This window comes from Ixodes scapularis, unplaced genomic scaffold (assembly GCF_016920785.2).
Source record: "Ixodes scapularis isolate PalLabHiFi unplaced genomic scaffold, ASM1692078v2 PGA_scaffold6__148_contigs__length_123643588, whole genome shotgun sequence".
NCBI classification, from domain to species: Eukaryota; Metazoa; Arthropoda; class Arachnida; order Ixodida; family Ixodidae; genus Ixodes; species Ixodes scapularis.
Genome location: NW_024609881.1, coordinates 97227122 through 97248670, shown reverse-complemented (window position 1 = coordinate 97248670; position 21549 = coordinate 97227122). Strand labels below are relative to the sequence as shown.

The following is a 21549-nucleotide window of genomic DNA, read 5'->3' as shown; positions in this document are numbered from 1 at the left end:
CGATTGTTGAAATTACGATTACACCTTATTTACCTTAATTTATGATTTAAATCAACCGTATATATTTATTTATATGTCTCATTTAATGAATCATTATCAATATTTGTTTTACTTTTATTTTGAGCGCGGAGTGACACAACAGAACTCGCGGTGTGCAGTGAGTGCAGTTTCAGCCAGTTCAGCGGTTGCAGCACGGTGCCGAGCAGCCGTCGGTAGGGATGAATTTAAACGTTTTGGAAACATTGCATAGATTGTCAGTCACGAACGGCGATTGAGACCGATTTTAAACGCGGTAAGTATCTTTTCAGCGGCGAAGGCCTCGGTTGAAGTGTCCCTCTTTTCACATCATGTGTTAACCACCGCTCGTTTAGCGATACATACACCACAACCATGTGTGCATGCTCAAATTAAATCCAATGATACACGACCTTCAAGTAATACCTTACCATAAACTTTGATCCTGCGAACTCCGCAGCCAAATTAGAGAAATGAATCACGGCGGTGACAGCTCGGCTATGTCGGTAATCAAGTCGATTGCCTATCTCGAAAACAAATATTGTGTCCGATGGACAGGCACAGTCGTCAGCTGTTATCTCAACCTCGTAGTTATCTAAAGTTTGTATCTCTGTGCCTATTTTGTGGACCTGTGTCGGCTGTTTCGGCCGAAGTATTTGTAAAACGAGCTGGGTTGTGGTTTGTCCCCGCAGGCGACTGAAGGACGACGCGATGACTTTGGCTTCGCTGACTCCGCGTAAACTGTCGCTGTTGAACCAGCCGGTACGATGGTGTCTACGGAGACATTTCGAGCGCCGTGGCGTCTCGTCCCTGAAGGTTTCGATCGTCGGCGCCGGTCCCGCCGGGTTCTACACGGCACAGCAAGTTCTCAAAGTAGGTGCGTCCGCCTTTGTGTGTTTCGCTTTTGTTTTGATCCTTTATCGTGTCGAATGTTCGCAACGATAGATGGACGGATGGATGGATGAATGAATGATAGTGACAGGTAACAGCTTGCGCCACCTAGTCTTCAAATCTAACTGAACAGCTGAACTGTTTTTTTTTTTTTTTTCCTAAAAATAATATGAGAAAACCGGAGGCAGGAGAGATAGGGCAGAAGGGATAAGGATGTTAAAAAGGAGATAGGTAATGGTGACAGCTTGCTAGAAAGTCGATAATAAAACACCGGATGGTTTGACACAAGACAGCTCTGACTCGATTTGACCTGCTTAGCATGTGGTCTACTTGCCATTAAAGGGGCCCTCCGGAGCGTTCTGCGATGGTCTATTTATGGTGGTAACTCAATCTACAGGCCCTAAGGATCCTAAAAATCATAAAATTACGGTCATGCGCCGCGGATTTCCCTACTAAAATTGCTATCAAAGTCCCCGGCACGCCCCCCTTTCTGAGAGGGCCCCGGAAAACGGGAGGGGCATCTCTTTACGCGTCAGCCAATAGCAAGCGAAGGATTCCGGCGTCACTCGTCACTGTGCGTCACGAACGCGACCGACCGCCGACCCGCGGAGGAATCTCGAACACGCGCGGACCGTCGTCAAGGTACCCGGACCTGGTGCTCGGCAGTCGTCGTTCGTCGCACCGCGCCGTCGCGCTGCTACTGCAATACGCAGTCACATCCCACAGATGACAAGGAAAAGTTTGACTCGTTGACGTCTAAGGATCGCAAAGCTGGCTTCGAAGTCGGGATCCACGGGAAGAAGGAACATGTGTCCCGCAAACGCACGCCTGCAGACGCCCCGGGAAGCAGACGAGCCGACGCGCCGACGCATCACCCCCTAGCAACAAGCTTGCGGGGAGAAAACATAGTTCGCTGGTTTTGGAGCAATAATTGCGGACTATGTTTCCCGCACCACAATCAGTTTACGTTTTTCTCAAACTCTAATTTACAACAAGCTTAAGAAGTGTTGCAATAATAACGTTCGCATTTACCGCGAGATGCAGCATTTCCATTGGTCAAGTTTTAGCGAGGGGCAGGGAATGGGGGATTGTCTTCCAGGAGAAAATAGTCCCAATATATTTCTTCCGCCATCTGCTTAATAAACGGTTTTGTAATCTAAAACTTTGTATACATATTAACTTGCACCTACTACGCAATATAAATACATAAACAGACAATCGCAGAAAGCTCCGGAGGGCCCCTTTAAGGTCTCTGAATCCTGGAAAAGTAGCGCCATTTTCTTCCATGCCTGCTAGCTGGACACAAACAGAGGCTAACATACAGACGACCAAACATAGCAAGGAGATTTTCTGATTGGTCTCAGTTGCCATGGCAATCGCCATTTCGGCCCATTCAAATCTTTGAAGCTCTGAAAAAGCTGGTCTGAACCAGTCGTGCCAAGATCACTATGGAGCATCATTGCAGTGAAAGAGTTCCTCTACAACATAAGCGTCTGGCACTGTGCACACGATTCACTTACCAATTATTATTATCTCCACAGATCTCTTACAACGGTATTGTTGTTCTTGCATATTTAAAGACAGGAAAATTATTTTTCTATGTTGCCAAGCACGTTGCTGCATCTGGAAGCGGTGCAAAGATAGCACTTGTTTTGCCGATGTGTGAATAAAAAAATCACGGTGTTCAAGAGACATCTCTGTAAAGCTGTCCGTCACCAGCAAATTTAGGTCGGCTCACCAAGAATGGAAAGGTCGAGGAGAAATGGCTCATTCCATGAACCAAGGTGGCGACTATACACGGAGCTTTTGGTGCTACTTTCCTAGGATCTGGTGACTTTAACTGCCATGGGCATTGTCTTTACCACATTGACTCTACAGAATCCAACTGGTGCTTCAAAGTGGGCTGCACGTGGAAAAAATTGCCAGCACTGTAGAGTAATGTCAGATGCAATAACCAAACCCACCTTGATAAAATAAGTTTAGTAGGACTGTTTTGCATTTGACCTCAAGGTTAAGCTGTACCGTACCCGTTCTAAAAGATGATACGCATTAGCCCCTTTCCATTGTCGGTGGGTACCGCCATTTTTATCTAGGGTTGGGGGACCCCAAAACTCACCTTGACTTCAGGGTGGTCCTGAAGTCGAAGTGAGTCATCTTTGGTTGACTTGCACCTACCTGTATGAATCGTTATTAGCACAGTGGTTTTTAAAGTTCACAACTACTTTCATTTTGGTGCTCGCTTTCTGGAATGGGGCACTGCCTGCCTGCGCTAACTGAACCGATACTTGAACAGCACCCCGGTGCCACAGTGGACATCTACGAAGGGCTGCCCGTTCCCTTTGGACTGGTCCGGTTTGGTGTCGCTCCGGACCACCCTGAAGTCAAGGTGAGTTTCGGAGACCCTCGAGAAAAGTGGCGCTACCGAAGCAATCGTTCCTTCGTGAAGCGACACATAGAATGTGCCAGGCTGTTTTTGATTTTATCTTGCCACGTCGTTTTGGGGTCAATGACCACTATTAGCCAGGGTTTGCAGCGAAGAAACTTTCCCGCTAAATTTAGCCGTGAAATTGTGGCATCATATCACGTCGCGTGATGCCGCATGAATTCTTTTCCCTGCTAAATTTAGCTCTAAAATTGCGACGTCACGGGAAGCGTTTCCCGAATAAACTAAGCAGTAAAGTTTCTCCACTAAATTTAGCGGGAAATTGGGGCATCACGTAACACTGACACTATGTGACCGTGTCACGGTTCTCCTGCTAAATTTAGAGGGGAAAATTGCGACTTCACGTAGCACTGTAATCTTCTCACCTTTGCCAAGCTTTGAGCAATGCCGGAAAAAGGTTGCACATATTCTATGTGCAGCAGAATCTGTACATCGCCTTGTCTGTCGCCTCGATCAATTTGCGGGACACGTCGAGGAACTGGCTAATTTTTGTTTTCTTCCTTCCCGAGCGTCTAGAATGTCGTCCACACGTTTACGAACATCGCCAAGAATCCGCGTTGCCACTTTTACGGCAACGTGAGGCTGGGACTTGACGTGTCGCTCGCTGACCTCAGGAAGGCCTACCATGCTGTTGTGCTGGTGAGTTTTCGTCTTGGTCACATAACGATCCCCTTGTGGAACACTTCATCGTCTGCAACATCATCTGCTGTGCGAAGGCGTAGCAGACAAACGTCGCACGTGGCAAAGCTTGGGACTGCAGGAGTTTCCATCGGCCAACAGCCGAACCTCTTGGGCTTCACGTCCAGCACCGAATGCGCATCTGCCGCGGACGTACAGTCACCGGTTGATTTTTGGGATGCCTATAATTCAGACTTTTTCTATATTTCGCACCTAAGGGAGGAACCGTGACCTGGTTGACAGAGATAGTGCACATTCACGACAGATGTTTCGGACAGCTTAAAGTCCGTAAGTTCAACCTTTAGGACAAAATCGTTGCGAGTTATCGGCAAGAAACACCACCCAGAAGCCGCCATTCTAGATTTTATGTTGGCTTCACATGCATTGGCTTGGTTTCGTGACGCTACATGAGTACTGCTAAGTCCTACCATTAGGTGATGCTATGCTAAGGCTTTCTTTTCTCCAACTGCGCGTCATTATCGTCATCATTGTCACCATTTTGCTATGTTCATTCGCCATTCTGCAGTCATGGACTTGCTCCTCTTATCTTGTCTTGGTGTACGGTTGAACCTCGATTTAGCGAAGTCACCGGGACCCCCTAATTACTTTGTTAAATCGGGAACTTCGTAAAGTCGAGAAAGACATTCTTCGGGATAGGCTGCGCGAGGAATCTGAATTTGTTCGTTAAATCGGGAAACTCGTAAAATGGGTTTCGTTAAATTGGGGTTCAACTGTATCATGTTTTCGGACTACGCTGGCTTGGACGTCGTGGCCCCATCTGTTCTTCACGTCCTGCGAAGTGTCGCTAAGAAGAGCGGAAAGTACTCAACCATAATGCTGGAAAAGAAGGCAGTGATTCGCAAGCTACTAGAAAATGGCCGAACGCAAGCAAAGGCATAACCTGAAGGAAGGCACTATTGACGGCTTTTTTAAGCCCGCTTATTTAATAAAGACCTTTTACTCTGCTGATTTTTCAGACTGCTTTATTATTCAGACATTTTTTTCGGTCCCTGCTATGTCCGAAAAATCGGTCGGCGACTGCATGCGGTTGGACTTTTTAAATTGGATGGCAACATGCGCCACCTAGCCAGTGTGGAGCAAAGTGCAATCAAAGTACCACGTAAAGGAAGAACCAGTGAACAACAAAAATAAAAGTTGTGGCGCAGGCTAGCTGGTGAATGTTCATACTTAGAAAAAACCCAAGACAAGGGAAAAAGGAAGGGACAAACAGAACGAAGTTTCAAAAGTTGCGAGTGAACAAGGCTGAGATGAGGTAGACTCGCCAGTCAGAAATGCATTTAAAGCACCTTAGTTGCAGCAGACACAAATCGAAGGTTTTGTCAGAGGAGCTACAGCATTCTCTTGGTTTCGAGGTGCGAGGGGATTGCGGTGAGCTGGAGAATAAGCGTCTACACAGATAACACGAGGAAACAGCCATTTAAAGTGGAGTGTTGATTGCCCGTCTATTCTTCGTGATTTCTTTGATGCCCTTTTCCTTCTTCGTGCATGTCCGTTTACCGGCACCCTCCCCTCAACCACAGACGTACGGCGCTGACCAAGAAAAGAACTTGGGCATTCCGGGTGAGGTGAGCATCGTGTTTGCTTCTCGGTATGGGATTGCCTGCAGCAGTTTGTGTTAAAATATTCATCGTTAAATGCTAAATTGTTGTCCCATAAGGCATCCCTCTGATATAGCATGGATATTTTTTTTTTTTTTCCTTTTGCGTCTTTGTTTATTTAATAAATGTTACTGTGTGTTTGTTTATACTGTGGCAATTCAGTTGATCAGAATCAGCCCAAGCCTGCATTTGGCATCTGCTGTAGATGAGAAATTTAGCCAGTGCAGTACCACCGCTAGCCTGAGTTTCTTAAAAAAAAAAAAAAACTAAACCTGGGAGAAAAAAAAATGTTCTACCTAATTAAGATTATTATATCCCAAAAAAAATGTTCGCAGGAAAAAAAAAAATTTTTTTTGCCCCATGTTTGGTTTTACAATTACAAACTTTTCGATTTGCTTGCACCGAAAATTTTACTCCTGTGGGATAATGATGATAGCGTTTGTACCCTACTAGTGTGCGCTCCGAGTTCGCTGGACCAGAGCCATATTGGGCAGGAGATTGAACTACCGTAGAATACCGTGCATCCGCCCACACCACACTAAGTGCCCATTCCCAAATTTGTAGGATCTGAGAAAATATGCGCAGTACATTTATATGTAAAATTGATGACTGGAGAAGTGCCCATCCCCCATTTGTTTTGCAATTATCTCCAAAGTTTGAGTGGGCGCTTGCCTGGTATATTACGGTATAAGGGGCGCTCTGACCCCTTTGTTATCCCCACCCTCGGTGTTTACTTAACACAAGGCCTGCACACATGCTCACAGGCCTTATGGGCATGTCCATGTCGTCTTCTACAATAGGGCGTGGGGCACAGTTTAATGTAAAAAATACTGACAATTGACGAAGCAACGTTAAGTGCCGGATCTATCCTCAGAGAATGCGAGCTTGACCCACTTCGGCTGTTGTGCGGAGCTGGGACCGTGCATGCTGCATTGTTCATGCAGGCCGGAGTAGAAACAGAAGAGCCCCTCCTCCCCCTCACTGGAGAACACGAACTCCAGCCGAACGCTGACGCCGCGTTCGGTTATGTCAGCCGAGTGCTGAGTCATTGTATTCGTTGTCCCCATCCGTGTAGTTCTAAAGTTAACCACTTGGGGCGTCATGGTCGCTCCTCCTCCCCAATATTGGGAGAGTTTGGCCAGCTTATGATCTCGCCGCCGTAACGCCCCCCTCCTGAATGAGTTAGTAAGCCCACGGCACAGAGTGCAAGGCACGAGCGCATGCACGTGAACTCCTGGCTGCTCCCAGCTGTGCAAGGATTTTCATTCGTTTGTCTGGTGGAATGCATGGGATTGACATCCAAATTTCGCTTCTTTCCATTTAGTTTGCTCGCTCTTGGAAGAAAATGATACAGTGTTATTCTTCGGTGTGTTAAAAAGCTAATGAATGATGTTTTTTAAATGTTTGACTTGATCGCAAGCTTTCAGGCGAAAAAGAAGTCGACGCAACATGCCTAAAGCGTGTTGTATCGAAATGGCGGTCGTTTCCTCTTTGCTCCCTCCTTCCTCTCTCGCTCCTTCGTCTCTCTCCCCCTCTTCACTTTTCTCCTCTCCAGAGTCTTCGTCGCCACGCCTATTGGCCAGACTCTCCCAATGTAGGGTTCTGCACTGCACCTCAGAGCACACAATAGTTGCGGATACAAATGCTATCATCATCATCCCACAGGGGTACAATTTTGGTGTCACCCACAATTCGAAAAATTAGTTTTGTAACATAAATATTGGGCGAAAAATGTTTCTATTTTGCGACAAACCTTTTTCTAACCGGGTAGGGAAAAAAAAACTTTTTTTTCCTAGGTTTAGTGTTTCTTTATGTGCATTATGTAGTGGTGATCACGTGATTGCATGCCGGCACAATGCACATCTAGGTCGAAATGGGCAGGGGGGAGTTAGACCGAGGATCCACGGTTTCTGCAGCATGAGGTTTTGCTCTTTGCGCTCCGAGCTGCAATGCCACCGGTCCCCCTCCTGTCCGACGCCTCGTGTACTAATGAGCCTAATGTGTAGTGCCTTTGCCTAACGTGCGAGTGTGCGTGTGTGTCTAGGACCTCCCCAACGTCCTGAGTGCCCGCAAGTTTGTCGGCTGGTACAACGGCCACCCCGCCGACGCCGGCGTGAACCCGGACCTGTCCGGCAACACGGCGGTCGTCATTGGGCATGGCAACGTGGCACTGGACGTGGCACGCATCTTACTGTCGTCGCCCGAGAGGCTGCAGGTGCGTCCATTGCTAGCGTGTGGCGCGTTGTCTCGGGTGGGAATTCTATGTCCCTGATGGCATGCACGATTTTGAAATTGTCCATAGGACAATCTGTGCCATCAGAGGCTCTTTGTTTTCACGGTAGGATGTGTTTTTTTTAACTGAAATTTAAGGAATAATTTAGGGTTGTATTTTTTAGCTCGACTGTTTTCGATGGTTGTATTAACTAAAATGCTGTTGCTTTTTTTCACGATCATCCGTATATGTGTGTTTCGGCTCTTTTTCTTTTTGTGTTGGAAGTGGACCTTTTTGTGTTGGAAGAGACCGGAATTCACCCATCTTTCCTGGCGAGGAAGTTGGATTTAGCCTAAGTTTCATGAAACATGTTCGCATTGTGCAAATACCTTGGTGAAATTGGGTTACACTCGACAACCCGATGCACATTTTGTATCTTGGTAGAGTATGGATCCTAGCCAATTCGGGCCGCATCGCGAAACTGAAATGCGAGCCTCGCAGCAAAAGCAACGCCGCGCAGAAACGGATTCGCCTGCCACGACACCAAGCCACATCTGTTCACTTTTAACGTCATTTACCGTACCGGTTATCTCCATGCCACCGAAATCTTGCTCAGGCACTCGGAAAGGTAACGGCGTCACTCAAGTCCTTTCGCATCCCTCCCAGATGACGGACATTGCAGAGCCGGCATTGGCGGCGCTGCGCCGCAGCAACGTCCGGCGAGTGATTTTGGTCGGCAGGAGAGGCCCCCTGGAGGTGTCCTTCACCATCAAGGAACTACGTGAGATGACCAAGCTGCCTGGCGTGGGCACGGTCTTGCGGGCTGAGGACTTTGCGGTCGTGCGGGACAAGCTTGCCGGTCAGTAGACTTTCATTCATTCATTTCTTTTGCGCCCTCCTAAACAGAAGTACCGGGTTAAATTGAGAAAGTGAAACAACCGCGTAAGTAAACTATGCATTGCAGAAAGCTTGACCTCCGTGAGAATGTGACGCTAGCGGTGGTAAGAGAATGCGAAAGTTTAGGCACGTGACGTTGCCTGGATCAAAAGATATGCAAATTAGAAACAAAACTTTTCTGTCAGCCCACTTCCACCCCAAAGAAATTACACTGTGGGTGCCTGTAGGATTTGTTAACAAGAAAGACAATGTTAACGTGAAACATTCTTTGGCTATGTGTTCGGCATTTCATGAAGCCCAGATCAAAGCGCGGCCGCAAGGCTCGAAGCTGATTGGTCGGCGGGTGGGAGAGGAGGGGTGAGGTGCTCATCGCCGATTGGTTAAAAGGGGAGGTCGTGTGACCATGGGGGGTAGACGAGAAGGAGCTCGACCAGCTGTGTGCACTGAGGGACGGAGCTCGAGAATATGGAAGATCGCCAGGTTTATCGGCCCGATTAGCGGTAGTATCGCTTCATTCTGGGATTGACTATTGAGTGTACACATGGCACACGTTAAACTATCTGATGAAGAGCGCCATGAACGTGAGCATCTGGCGTCTGGAAACTCAGAGCATCGCTAAATGTTTGTGATCCTAGAACATTTCACGTATGCAACACAATGGCCTAGCAGGTTGCCATCATTTTTTTGTAGTGTAAGCTACACTGGCCGAGGTTGAGCAGTTTCGCATGGCTCCTGGAGCGCCAGCCGTGCTGCACATGTGCGAGGAGCAGTGACGGAACGGGCAGGACCGGTATGGCGCGCCTAGGTCAGTCCCCGACGCTCGAGGTCATGGCTCGCGCTGTCCGGTTGTTCTGGGCGGCAGCTTGGTTGCTTGATGCATAACAACACGGCGCACAGCTGGCCAAACCAACGATGGGCATCTGGCACGCCCCAGCGGAGGACTGAGGATTAATTTGGACCACCTGAGGATCTTTTGACGTGCAACCGAAAGCTCGGTTACACGGCGCATCTTCCGCAATAAGAAGAGCGGAGAAGCTTAACTCATCGAATCCCGAAATAGTCACGTAATGTGTATACCGTGTGTGTGTCATTGAAGCAGCAGTAAGCATGATAATCAAGCTAATCCTAGACAACCAGGAAAGCTAATAACCAGCTGAACTTAAGCTTACGCTACGTATATCCTGGCATGGCCGAGCTAAGCCACTGTTTTTTTTTTTTTTTGTTTGGTTTTAGGTTAATTAGCGTGCAAGGCATGTAAGGGAGGACATTACCTAGGAAGGTCAACTTTTGAGCCCCTAGCTTAAAATTAATGAACAGCGTAGACTGCTAGTCATGACAAAGGGTACAGAAAAAAGTTTCAGCTCTACACTGCTAGCAAAGGAAATTAGGACAGTTGCTGTCGGGGATAAAATGTTTGGCATTTCCTTTTTCAAGGTACAAAGCAGAATGTCTGGATAGTGCTACCGTGAAAAGGGCTTTGTTTATTAAAGACATTGATAAAGAAAAAAGAAAAAGAAGTTTTCCAGCTGCTTTTTTCATTAAATTTCAGACAGTAAAAACAAAGAAGCCTTTCCTTTAGTGTTATAAAGAAACGACAGATTGACTAAACTGAGGTTTATGCCGAAAAGAATGGAATGGAGAAAAACTCGTTCAAAGCGTTCGGACCTCCACCTCTCATATATGGCGCAGGCACCGAGAATAACCGACAGCGAGGTGCGGCGGAAACGAACGAAACTTTGTTGAAATGTTCTTCGGATGTTAGTTGACCGAAATATAACATGTTTCTAAGTCAGTGGCTTTTTTTTTTTTTTCTTGCTGCAAAGAATATGTTCTTAACAGAACGCCTTAACTTGGTCCCTCGCCGATCGCCTCGACGTCGTTCCGCTCTCTGTGTCCAGACCTGCCGCGGCCTCGCAAGCGTCTGCTGGAGCTGCTGTTGCAGACGGCGGAGAAGCAGCATGCCGATCACCACAATCGGGCCTGGGAGCTCCGGTTCCTGCGCAGTCCGGCCAGGTTCGTCGGCGGCTCAGAAGGCGGTCGCATCTCGGCCGTCGAGTTCTCCGTCAACAGGTTAGAGGTGGGTGCAGATTCCCGGCGAATTTCGAGAGGGCGATCCACGTTCACGACGCCACGCGGAGAGCAAGTTGTCTGCTTCTTGCGTGGGAGTTGCGGCTACGTCAGAATGACTTCGAGCTCTGATTGGCTTTGATTGAAAGGATGGTGGGTAGACCTCGAATGCTACGTGCCTCGAGGTCTACCCTCTATTTTTTTTTAAAATCAGCCAATAAGACGTCGGCGTTCTGACATCATCGCAACCCTTGTGCAAGAAGGAGACAAACTTGCGCTCCGCATAGCAGGCAGAACCGCTCTCCTTTTCTGGTTGGCATTTTTCTCGTTACTGCCTTTCGGCTTCGCTGATGATGTCTCCCGTCTGGGAGAGAGAACTTCTGATTAAATTTTTATTTGTGTTATGTCTAGTCGATGTAGTTTGTTTAAGCATGATGAGTCCCAACTTCTGGAACATTTTTGCATTCAAACTGAAAAAATATAAGATGCTTCTCCTGAGAAAGGAACGGACAAGGAAATTAGGGAGTGTGGGGAACCGACAGGGTACTTTGGGGAACTCCGGGGTTTGTAGGAACCCATGTTACACAGATTTATGGTAGTAAAGCCTCCTCGTATTACCGGGGTCAACATACAACACAGGAAAACTTGTGCTGCATATATTTTAGCATTATACAGTGAAACTCATTTAGAACGAACCCACGTACAGTGAATTATTGTCGATATCGAACTCGCAGAAAATTTAAATAAAAATGCATGTAAAAAGTACTTTTTATAACGAACAACACATTGGTTATAGTATTTAACTTTTTCCCCCAGAAGGCTTCCAAACACGCACAGACAATTGTCTACTGACCTGTCCCTTCCCCCCCCCCCCCCCCCCAAAAAAAAAAAAAAATGTTGGGAAGAAAAGAAAATTCTAAAAGCTCAAGCCGCAAACAAACTTGAGCGAAGAGAAGCGATTCAGAAAAGGAGATAAGCTAAAAAAACAAAATCTACACACTTGCTAAACAACAAAATTTTAGCGCGTTGCTACAAGGCAGAAGCAAAGAGATGAGAAAGAAAGAGAAGCTCTCACCTGACAACGAATGCATCGTGGAAGTTCATTGTAAATGGTTTTTACTATATTGAACTACTTGCTATATCGAACTGATCGTAGCGTTTCCTGCTGTTTGTTATAAAGGGGTTTGACTGTAGTACCATTTTAGCACCTTATATGCTTGTATGAGCATTATAAGCTCTCTGCTTTTCCTCTTTTTACTTTCGTACAAAGCTGGTGAGCTTGTATTCCTGGTGTTGGCATCTGGGTTAGTGATATACTCTAGCAAAACATTTTCTTTGTAAACTTGCGTTATTGTAGACGTTTTACATATTACACAAGGTGAAGTGCGTGAGAATTCTTGCACGGTATGTAAGAATGCCAAAGTGCAATAATGCTCAGTCTACAAATGTTTGTGAACTGAACAGTCTTGGTATGGGAAATGCGATAATGCCCTTTTATGACAATGTCGTAGAAAAAAATTAACAGCTGCATATGAAAGACAAAAAAAAGTTTTGATAAAAGCAGGGTGTCGAACCGGAACCGAACCGAAAACCGGAACCGAACCGGTATTTTTTCTGGAACTGAACGCGAACCCGAACCGTTATATTGTTATCGCGATGAACCCGAACCGGAAAAAAAATAACGGTTACCGGCTCATGTCAAAACGGTTCGGCCACGCGCTGTTGACAATGGATGTGCTATCAATGCCATTTGTTTTTTTAAGTGCCGTCAACTGACACACACCTCGCTTACATATTTTTCTTCTCCACTCAGTCTTAGGAATATAAACGCTGCATCCATGAATCTTGACAAACGCTGCATCCATGAATCTTGACATAGGAACCAGTATTGCGCTGGTCGCGGCTTGCACGGAAGAAAGAGAATTGAAAGGCTGTGCAAAAAAAAATCGCGTCACGGGATTTCATTTTCCTACAATCTCGTAAATCCTAAATGCTGCTGTGTGCTCATTTCATAACACGTTTCTAGAACATGATGTTGCAATTTTTTAAGTTTTTTATTTTGATGTTATTTTGATTTTGTTATTTTGATGTTGCAATTTGTCATTTATAATTTCCAAACCGGTTCGCGAACCGGTTCAGCGCCCCGAACCGGTTCACGAACCGGTTCGTGGATCGAATTAATCGAACCAGAACTGAACCGGAACAAAATAAATTTACTTGAACCTGAACCGTAACCGAACCCGTATTTTTTTCGGTTCGACACACTGGATAAAAGAATGTTCAGTTCTGAAATGTGGTACTTAAGAACAACGGAGAGTAACGGCTGCATATCTCTCTTGAGAAGCAACAAAAATGTAGGACTGGCTACTCTGGTATAACAATGAAACAGAATGAACTGGTTACATTGTTCATACTATCTGCTAGACCACAAATTCATTAGTTGTTGGCACTGTTGGTACATGTTACGTTCAGTCCCGAACGGTTCACTGATCTGTCTTTCTATATTAAGAGAGCACGAAAGTGCTTTCTGAGATCCTCGTTCTATGGTCATAACTCAATCGACGAGCTCTAAGAATCCCAAAAAAACAGAAATTACATTAATGCACAGCAGATTTGCATCTTAAAGAAGTGATCAAAGTTGCAAACACTTACTGCTGGTGCAGGACAACAGATGGCCCTACGAAACCTTGCTGAATATGGTGGAACGATGGACGGCACTCGTCAGGCACTCGAGAGCAATGGGTTTCGGCCTAAACGAGCGAGATTGGTTGGCCGCTCGTCCATGCGGGAACCCGTCGCTCCGTCATTCCACCATATTCAGCAAGGTTCGGTAGCGCCATCTGTTGTCCTGCGCCAACAGAAAGTGTCGGGATTTTTTATCACTTCTTTAGTATGCAAATCGACCGTGCATGAATTTAATTTTGGGTTTTCTCGTAGATTGAGTTTCGACAATAGAACAAGGATCTCAGAGAGCACTTTAGTGCCCCTTTAAATGCCCGGGTGCGTTTTGAAGCGTTTTCTCTTAATGCTGATAAGTAGAAAGACGCGTCTTTCGTGAAAAGGTCACCGCGTGTCTTTACCTTTGTGTCTCAAGTTATCGTGCCTTTGTGTACGTAACACACGTGCGACGACCTCGTAAAATGACGCCGCACCTGAACTTCAGAGCCGCGCGTTGTTGCGTTGCAGGGCGAGGGCTCTCGACTGAAGGCTGTACCTACCGGGGACACCGAGACACTGGAGTGCCAATTGGTACGTACCCGATTCTCCACCCCGCCCACGTAGCGATCAATTCACAGCCACTTCTCGGCGAGGAGACGCCTCTCGAAATACGTTGGAACTCTACACTACTCTGTTTCACCGTGCGACGTACCGTGGTAAACACCGTGAGCCGCCGAAGCCAACCCACGGGTCAAAGCGTGTCACGTGACATCCCGGCTAGACGAAGCGATATGCGGAGCGTGAGGTCACGTGGCACGCGTGGAGTGCCGGATTGGCTAGCGTGGCTCCCAGTGCGCTGAGGTGCACCGAGAGACGAAACAAAGTGTGGCGATCCTGAAATGTAGTCGTAAAGTCTAATCTCAAGCTTTCTTTAGATCGATAAGAAAAGGTAACAATGACGTACCATATTTTCCGGTCTAGGAGTCGAATGGTCGTTCATGTTTGAAAATTCTGCAAGTGAATGTTTTCGCTAAAACGTTGGCCTGCGCCAACGCCGCAGTGGCGCCGTGGTCGGCACGTGCGCAGGCGCCCTGCTTCACAGGAATCTGTTTTCTGCGCACGCGCGGTATGGGAAGACGGCGGCTTGTTCGTAAACGGCATGTCGGCGTATGTAAGTTGCAGCCTCGTGTAAGTCGCACTTGCGTGTTTGTACGGTCGGCCCGGCAGACCTGCGTTGACGAACTCGCATACAGTATGCATATTGCAATTGCGGTAAGTGCACAACTGGGAGCCAGTTTCAGTGTTCTTGTCGGCTAACCGAATAAAATATATAGGCCCAGCGTCAAATCTAGTTTTGCTAGAAACTTGGTTTTGATGGCATATTGTTTGTTGGGCTTTAGTCAATAAAAGTAACCAGTTCTAGATGGCAAGACGTCTTAGTAAATACGCAGCAATAGAAATACCGGAATATCTTAGGAGATAGCCCACTAAAATCGATAGCAAATCGGATGAAAGTAAGTGGTAAGCTAATTTTCAATATGCCATAAAAAAGAAAGATGTAAAAATTCTAGTTTTAGATATTGTCACCCTCGAAACTTGTGATCACAGGAAAGAGCGGTGAATCAAAGACGACTGTCCTCCCCAGTCAGCAGTGTTCGCTTGTCTCCCACTGTGGTTAAGTAACACCGTTTTTGCCGAGGTCACCATTGGCCAGGGCTCTGCAATTACTAGAAGTGGGCTGTCTTTCAGTATTTGGGGAAAAATAGTAGATCATGCCAAAAATGAGGGTGGGCTATATATCGGTATATTACAGTACAGAAGCACTATTTTCTCTTTAGGGGGGAGGGGGGGGGGGGGGAGAATTTTGGGTCCCCACCACCTCCATAAAATTTTACCAACGAAAATAGTTAGTGCGTGGATATTTCGAACGTTAGTATTGCTCTTTTTAGATACGTCGCGCGTTATATTTCAGAAAAAAACGTTGAATCTTTGGGTGTAGGAAACGTAATTTGACAATTATTGTTTGAAAACGCCGTCCGACGGCGCCTAGTGGTGTCTGCTCCAAGGCACAAAAAGAGGGGCACATCACAATCCTCGATTAGATGTCTAATGGGGAAATTGGCCTCTCACCTAGGATGCTTAGAACCCGTGGAACAAGCTATCGCCATAAATTGACGATCTCAGAACCCACTTGAGCGCAGGTCCATACTGCAGTGATGTGATTGCTGCGCCAATTGCGCCAGGGGGCTAACCCTGCTACATCCTGCTACATTTCGCCAAAATATGGCTAATCTGCGCCAAGCCTGCTCCAAAGGACCAATTTTGGTCGCCTTTCAAAAACGAAACTAAACGGAGAACCGTAATTGAGCATGCGTGAGCTAGGTGGCACATGACGCCGCCCGACACAAAGTACCCTGCATCAATCGTCTATTCGTTCTTACATGATTTTTCCCGCCGTCTCGCGTTTCGCGCTGACGTCGTCCAAAAATCTCGTTTCGCATTTTTTTTTTTTTTTTTTTTTTTTTTTTTTTTTTTTTTTTTTTAGCGATAGACGGCGTGTGCGGACACATCGAAGTTAGTGTGCCGGGTGCCAGACATGCCGTCATGCTGTGAAACAAAACCACGTTTTTGCTTGGCGAGAGTTGGTTTATGAGCTGTAGCGCTCGCGCGACCACAGTCGCCGTGGTCGTGCGACGTCGTGTGTTGCCGTCTCTATGTCGCTGCAGATATGGCGCTTTCTAAACTGAAACGCATTGACAATCATGCTCTTGTTTGAATCATACGTTGCTATAAAAGTCCCTCTAACTCAGTGAATGCTTGCCGAAGTTTTGATTACCTAGGTTTCTCTCGGTGAGCTTTCTTTCGAGAGGGACCCTGGTACGTGAAAAATCTGCCGCGAAAGAAAGTCGATGACGAGGAGTGAGCTAAAGCAAAGAAGGCACTGTTTGCACGCTGAACCCGCACACCGCGCTTTTAGGGGCGAAGCTCCTTATACTTCGTCTCACCCTAGCATGGACTAACCGCGAAGGCTGTGCTAGCGCAAGCGGCTAGCCTTGCTGCCTTGACTAGAGCACTTGCTGCACGAGCGCTTGTGCAGCCGCCGCGGCTTCATTCAAAGCGACTAGCTCGCGCTTTTAGCACGCGCGGCTAACAATAGTTTTTACTAAGGTGAGACGAAGTATAGGGTCTAGCCTTGTCCAGTTGACAGGATTCGAACCTGTGCGGGGAGACACCAATGGATTTCTAGTCCATCGCCTTAACCACTCGGCCACAACTGCGGGACGAGTAGGGGGGGGGGGGGCTCTAAGATGTGGTAGTAACTCAAGAGCTGGGGCGCTGCGGTCAAATGCGTATATAATCGCATTAAACTTTGCATGCATTGGCTCAATGTTTATAGGTGAGATGGCGCTGCGGTCAAATGCTCAAATGCGTATATAACCATGTTCCATACCACACATTCTCTTTCTGACATTGATGAAAACGAACGAAAGGCTCGGCGTGCTGCGGCTCAGCGTCTACGCAGACAAGCCCCACCAGAGCTTCGCCCAATCAACATCATTCACCACGTTGTGATGCGGTCAATTTTTTTGTCTCAGTTCAGTCGTTGCGCAAAGCGCTCCAGGAACTTTTTGACCCGTATTCGCAATGGATTGCATCAATACGCTCAGGTTCTTTTTTTCTGTGTGTTTAGCCTGTACCTCGCCTGCCGGCCTGGCAAGCAAGCGCCATTGGACTGTTTATTGTCGTATGCTGGACAGTTGCATTTTGCATACTATTTTGGGAACCAGTTTGCGACGGAGCAGAGTGGCATGGTTTCGGTTTCGGTCGAACAGCCTTGTCTCCGCTCGCGCGACGAAATACGTGTAACTGCAAGCCTGCCGAAGTTGCCCTCACGTGCATGTGAACATGATTGCACGAGAGGCACCAGCCAGGACGCTTGAAATCCATTGTTTTACGTTTGCTTACTTTTTATAAAAATCTGCCACGTCGGGAACCAGTAAAACGATAGACGGTGTTTGTTTTGTTTTTTTTCGGAATTGCTTGGCAACGCTTACGGCACTGTTTAACAGTTGTGGGATGTCTTAGCTGCAAAAACACGAGCAGCGAGTTCCGCCCCAACACGTCACAACACAAAGTGCCCTTCCTTTGTCCAGCACTTAAAACAAATATTTATTTTTCTAAAAATATATGCTCCAATCTGCTCCGAAAAACTGTTTTGGCGGCTCCAAAGGCCACATTTGCTGCTCTAAAACACTGTTTTGGCTGCTCCAAAAGGTGCTCCAAAATGGCTTAGGCCGATCACATCACTGATACTGGAAGAAACGAAACTTGCACCCAACACGCCAGCGAAAATTTTGTTGAAAAAAAAGCAGGACTTGTATGCCACAAAATACGGTGCTTTCTCATTTGGATGCGACAGGCGCTGAGGAGCATCGGCTACAGCACCGAGATGGTGGACCCGGACATTCCCTTCGACGCCGCTAGAGGCATCATCCCCAACACGGAAGGACGGGTCGAGTCGCTTCCCGGTGGGTCTGCCATGTTTTTCTGTCCTTTTCTTTCTACGGTGATAGCTGTTATTGCTTCTTCCCTCCACTCAAAATGGTGTAGGGCACTGTAGGACGTCCGTCGTCGGCATCGCCAATGCTTGAAAAAAAAGTGAAAGCCGTTTACAACTCCCTGTAACGCCGAATTGGAGCGCAGCTCTTGAGGAGGAGGATTGAAGGGTACTGAGGGGAGGGTTGACCCCTCCTCCTTCTCCTCCTCCTCCCCTCATTCTTTGATATGCTCCGGGGGGGGGGGGTCACGTGACCTCGGGGGGAGGGGGGGTGTCACGTGACTTCGGGGAGGGGGTCACGTGACCTGGGGAGGCGTGACCTGGGGGTCACGTGACCTTGAATGTCACATGGAGGTCACCTCAAGGTCACGTGACCCCCACGTGACCTCAGGGGGTCACGTGACCTTGGGGGTCGCGTGAGCTGGAGGGGTTACGTGACCTCGGGGGGTCACGTGACCTCAGAGGGGTCACGTGGGGTTCACCTTGGGGTCACGTGACCTTGAGATGACCTTGGGAGGGGTCACGTGACCTTGGGGGTCACGTGATTTCGGGGGTCACGTGACCTCGGGGGTCACGTGACCTTGGGGAGGAGACCACGTGACCTCAGAGGGGTCACGTGACTTGGGGGTCACGTGACCTTGGGGTTCACGTGACCTTCAGGGTCACGTGGGGTCATCTTGGGGTCACGTGATCTTGAGATGACCTTGGGAGGGGTCACGTGACCTTGGGATGACCTTGGTTACGCCGACACCGACGCCGACGCCGCTCAAGCCGGGAACGGGCCCCTAAGAGCTGCGCTCTAAAATATTCCTACGTGAAGCGCAAGTTTGTCTGCTTCGTAAGCAGGGGTTGCAGTTATGTCACAACGCCGAGCTCCGATTGGTTCCAGTTGGAAGGATAATGGGTACAATTCGAGGTAGCTATCATTGAGGTCTACGCATTATCTCTTCATCAGAGCCAATCAAAGCTCTGCGTTCTGACGTTGGTGCAATCCCTGCACAAGAAGCGGACGAACTTGCGCTCCGCATAACCCGCTGCCACCGCCAGGATTCCATCCTAGCTCTGCCGAGCGCGCCACTACAAAGCGACGCTTGCTGCTGCGACGTGCCATCTGTGCCGAGAACACCTGCGCGTACGAATCACGCGCAGCGCTCGCTAGATGGCAGTAGCGTCTCGTCACACCACCCGAGTTTCCCACCGCGTCCTCAGGAGAGTGCTTATCGAATAAATTAGTGCGTAACTCTCCGAGCAGACGTTGGCAACAGCCGCTCGACGTAACGCGCCGTCTGTATCTGAAGACTTGGCGCTGGAGTGTCGGACCGAAGAGCAGAAAGCATCGCGAACGTATGCTCGCCGTCGTCGCCAGTAGGACGGTGACATGCATGCTCGCGAGAACGACGCCAAGGAATGTCATTCTCGCGAGCACGAGCTCTACATAAGGACACATTATGGCTTGATAACGTGTCGCAGATATAGCGGGGCTGTATACTGTGGATTCACGTGGGACTGCTGAATTTTCTAGTCTGCTGCAGCTCTAATAGACCTGTTGCAATACAAAAAGCGCCATGACTGCGGGGAATTTCGGGAACCCTCGGTACAGATCTTGCGCTTTCTTGTTGCAACTGTGCGCGGCTCGCGGCAGCTACCGCCAGCAGTCAGCGCCGAAACGCCGTACGTCGTTGGCGGCGTACCATGTCTGTGGTAGCGTAAACGCATCACGACAGATGAAGCTGTTCACTTATTTGAACACGATTATTCGTCGTAATTTATCTTCACGTCCTGCGAGGAGAGCGTTTGCCACCACCGCACGACACTTAAAAAATTACGGAGACGACGAAGAGATAAAACTCGCCTTCTGACTGGAAGGTCTAGGTCAAGGTTCAAACTATTAATTGGTACAAAATGACTCCACCTAAAAAGAAAGAAAGGGTATCACGAACATGTTTATTTAGCAAAGACGTTCCCACCAAATTGAGCGGATGCTCAAGTCGGTGGGATTGTTGTTGCTTCCAGAATCCACGAATCGAGAGCCCTGGTAAGTGCATGTAGATTTATGCTCGTTTGTCTCCGCAGCGAAGTGTCCGAGCATTGTTGGCAGCCCCAATGCTATCACAGGATTCCATCGTAACCTACACGCAACTTCCAATCGTTTCGCTCGGCGTGCTCGGTTGTGTTTTTAGGTCTTGTCCTACCCGCCTTTTGCGTGAAAAAACAAACAAATTTTACTTAGCGGACAGTTTGTGCCGCTACGCACTTAATCACACAACCAAAGCGAAGCGGAGAAAATTCACGGCCCTGTCACGTGATACTGGTCACTGTGCCACCATTGAGCGATCGCAGTGCTCCAATCAGTCCCGCTCGGTGCTGATACAGTGGAATCTCGTTAAATTGAACCCGAGGGGGACCAAAACTTTGAATAATGCAAAGTTTGAATTGCTGGGAGTTTCCTTCTTAGAAACACGTAGAACGGGACCTGCACGTTAGTTTGAATTATCTGCGAGTTTGAATTAGTGAGATTCCACTGTAGTGCTTTTAACAGCTTGTTTATCTTTGTTTACCTTTTCTTTCGCTGTTTTTGCTTTGCTGTTTTGTTTGTTTGTTTGCCCGTGCTGGTGGTCGAGGCCATGGCCACGTACCTGCATAAGTGCGGCGACACTCTGCGGTTTTTGCCAGCTACGCTTTAAGGGAGGGCACTACCCAAAAAAGTGGATGTTTGAACCGCTTGTTTGATTTAAATTAGATTTACAAGGCTTGTATTGAGAACATTTCTGCCTAATTTTGTTAACCTGGGTGATGTACAAAACAAATTGCAATTGTTCAAAGATGAAAGTGGCCGTATCTGTGTAGGAAAACTATCGTTTTGAAATTCCTTGTAAATTTGTCATTTTCATGTGCTATATTGCTTTAGGACGGTTCAGAGCAGATAACTGTGGAGCTATATTTCTATATTATACCATCTTTCATGACAGAAAAGCCAGAGAAACACAATTACTGTGTTTTTAGATTTCCATCCTTTGTCCAAAAGTTTAGTTCTTGAGCATGAAAAATGACAAAAATAAAAAAATACAAGCTCATAATTATCTTCCCCTTAAAATTTTACCCCAGAAAGACTCCTAAAAGTGAATCCAAGTTACGTAATAACAAAACGATAGTTTTTCTAAAGTAAAAGTTCTGCTGAAAACTGGAATGGACAAAAATGCATTCAAAGTGCTCCAACCTCGACCTTTTTTTTAGCATTGGTGGACCGAAAAAAATTATGAAAAATAACCTATGCAGTGTAAACTAACGAAATTTTCTGGGAATACTCTCTGGATGTTGGTGGATGTAAATATGACGCTTGTCAGTCAACTTTTTTTTTTCAAAAATTGTTTTTTCTGGGTAGTGTCCCCCCTTAACAAGGTTTTGCAAGTCGAACTGGGACCAGATGGATCTCAGTTGCAGCTCGGAATGTGGGAAATAGACCACTTGAACTGGGACCAGCATGTTTGGCGGTTTTTGGACGCTCTATTTG

General features: G+C 47.3%; 1 protein-coding gene across 1 annotated transcript in view; it reads left to right on the top strand.

Moving 5' to 3' along the window:
• Window positions 1–127: 127 nt before the first annotated feature.
• The window catches only part of LOC8034502 (NADPH:adrenodoxin oxidoreductase, mitochondrial), a 28768-nt gene continuing 7346 nt past the window's right edge, over window positions 128–21549 (top strand). Inside the window, exons 1-10 of the mRNA XM_040206918.3 lie at window positions 128–292; window positions 708–888; window positions 3200–3292; window positions 3866–3988; window positions 5569–5613; window positions 7691–7861; window positions 8525–8717; window positions 10654–10832; window positions 14009–14071; window positions 17901–18009. Coding sequence (XP_040062852.2) covers window positions 727–888; window positions 3200–3292; window positions 3866–3988; window positions 5569–5613; window positions 7691–7861; window positions 8525–8717; window positions 10654–10832; window positions 14009–14071; window positions 17901–18009 — 1138 coding nt within the window. The 5' untranslated portion in view covers window positions 128–292; window positions 708–726. The remainder of the gene's footprint in view (window positions 293–707; window positions 889–3199; window positions 3293–3865; window positions 3989–5568; window positions 5614–7690; window positions 7862–8524; window positions 8718–10653; window positions 10833–14008; window positions 14072–17900; window positions 18010–21549) is intronic.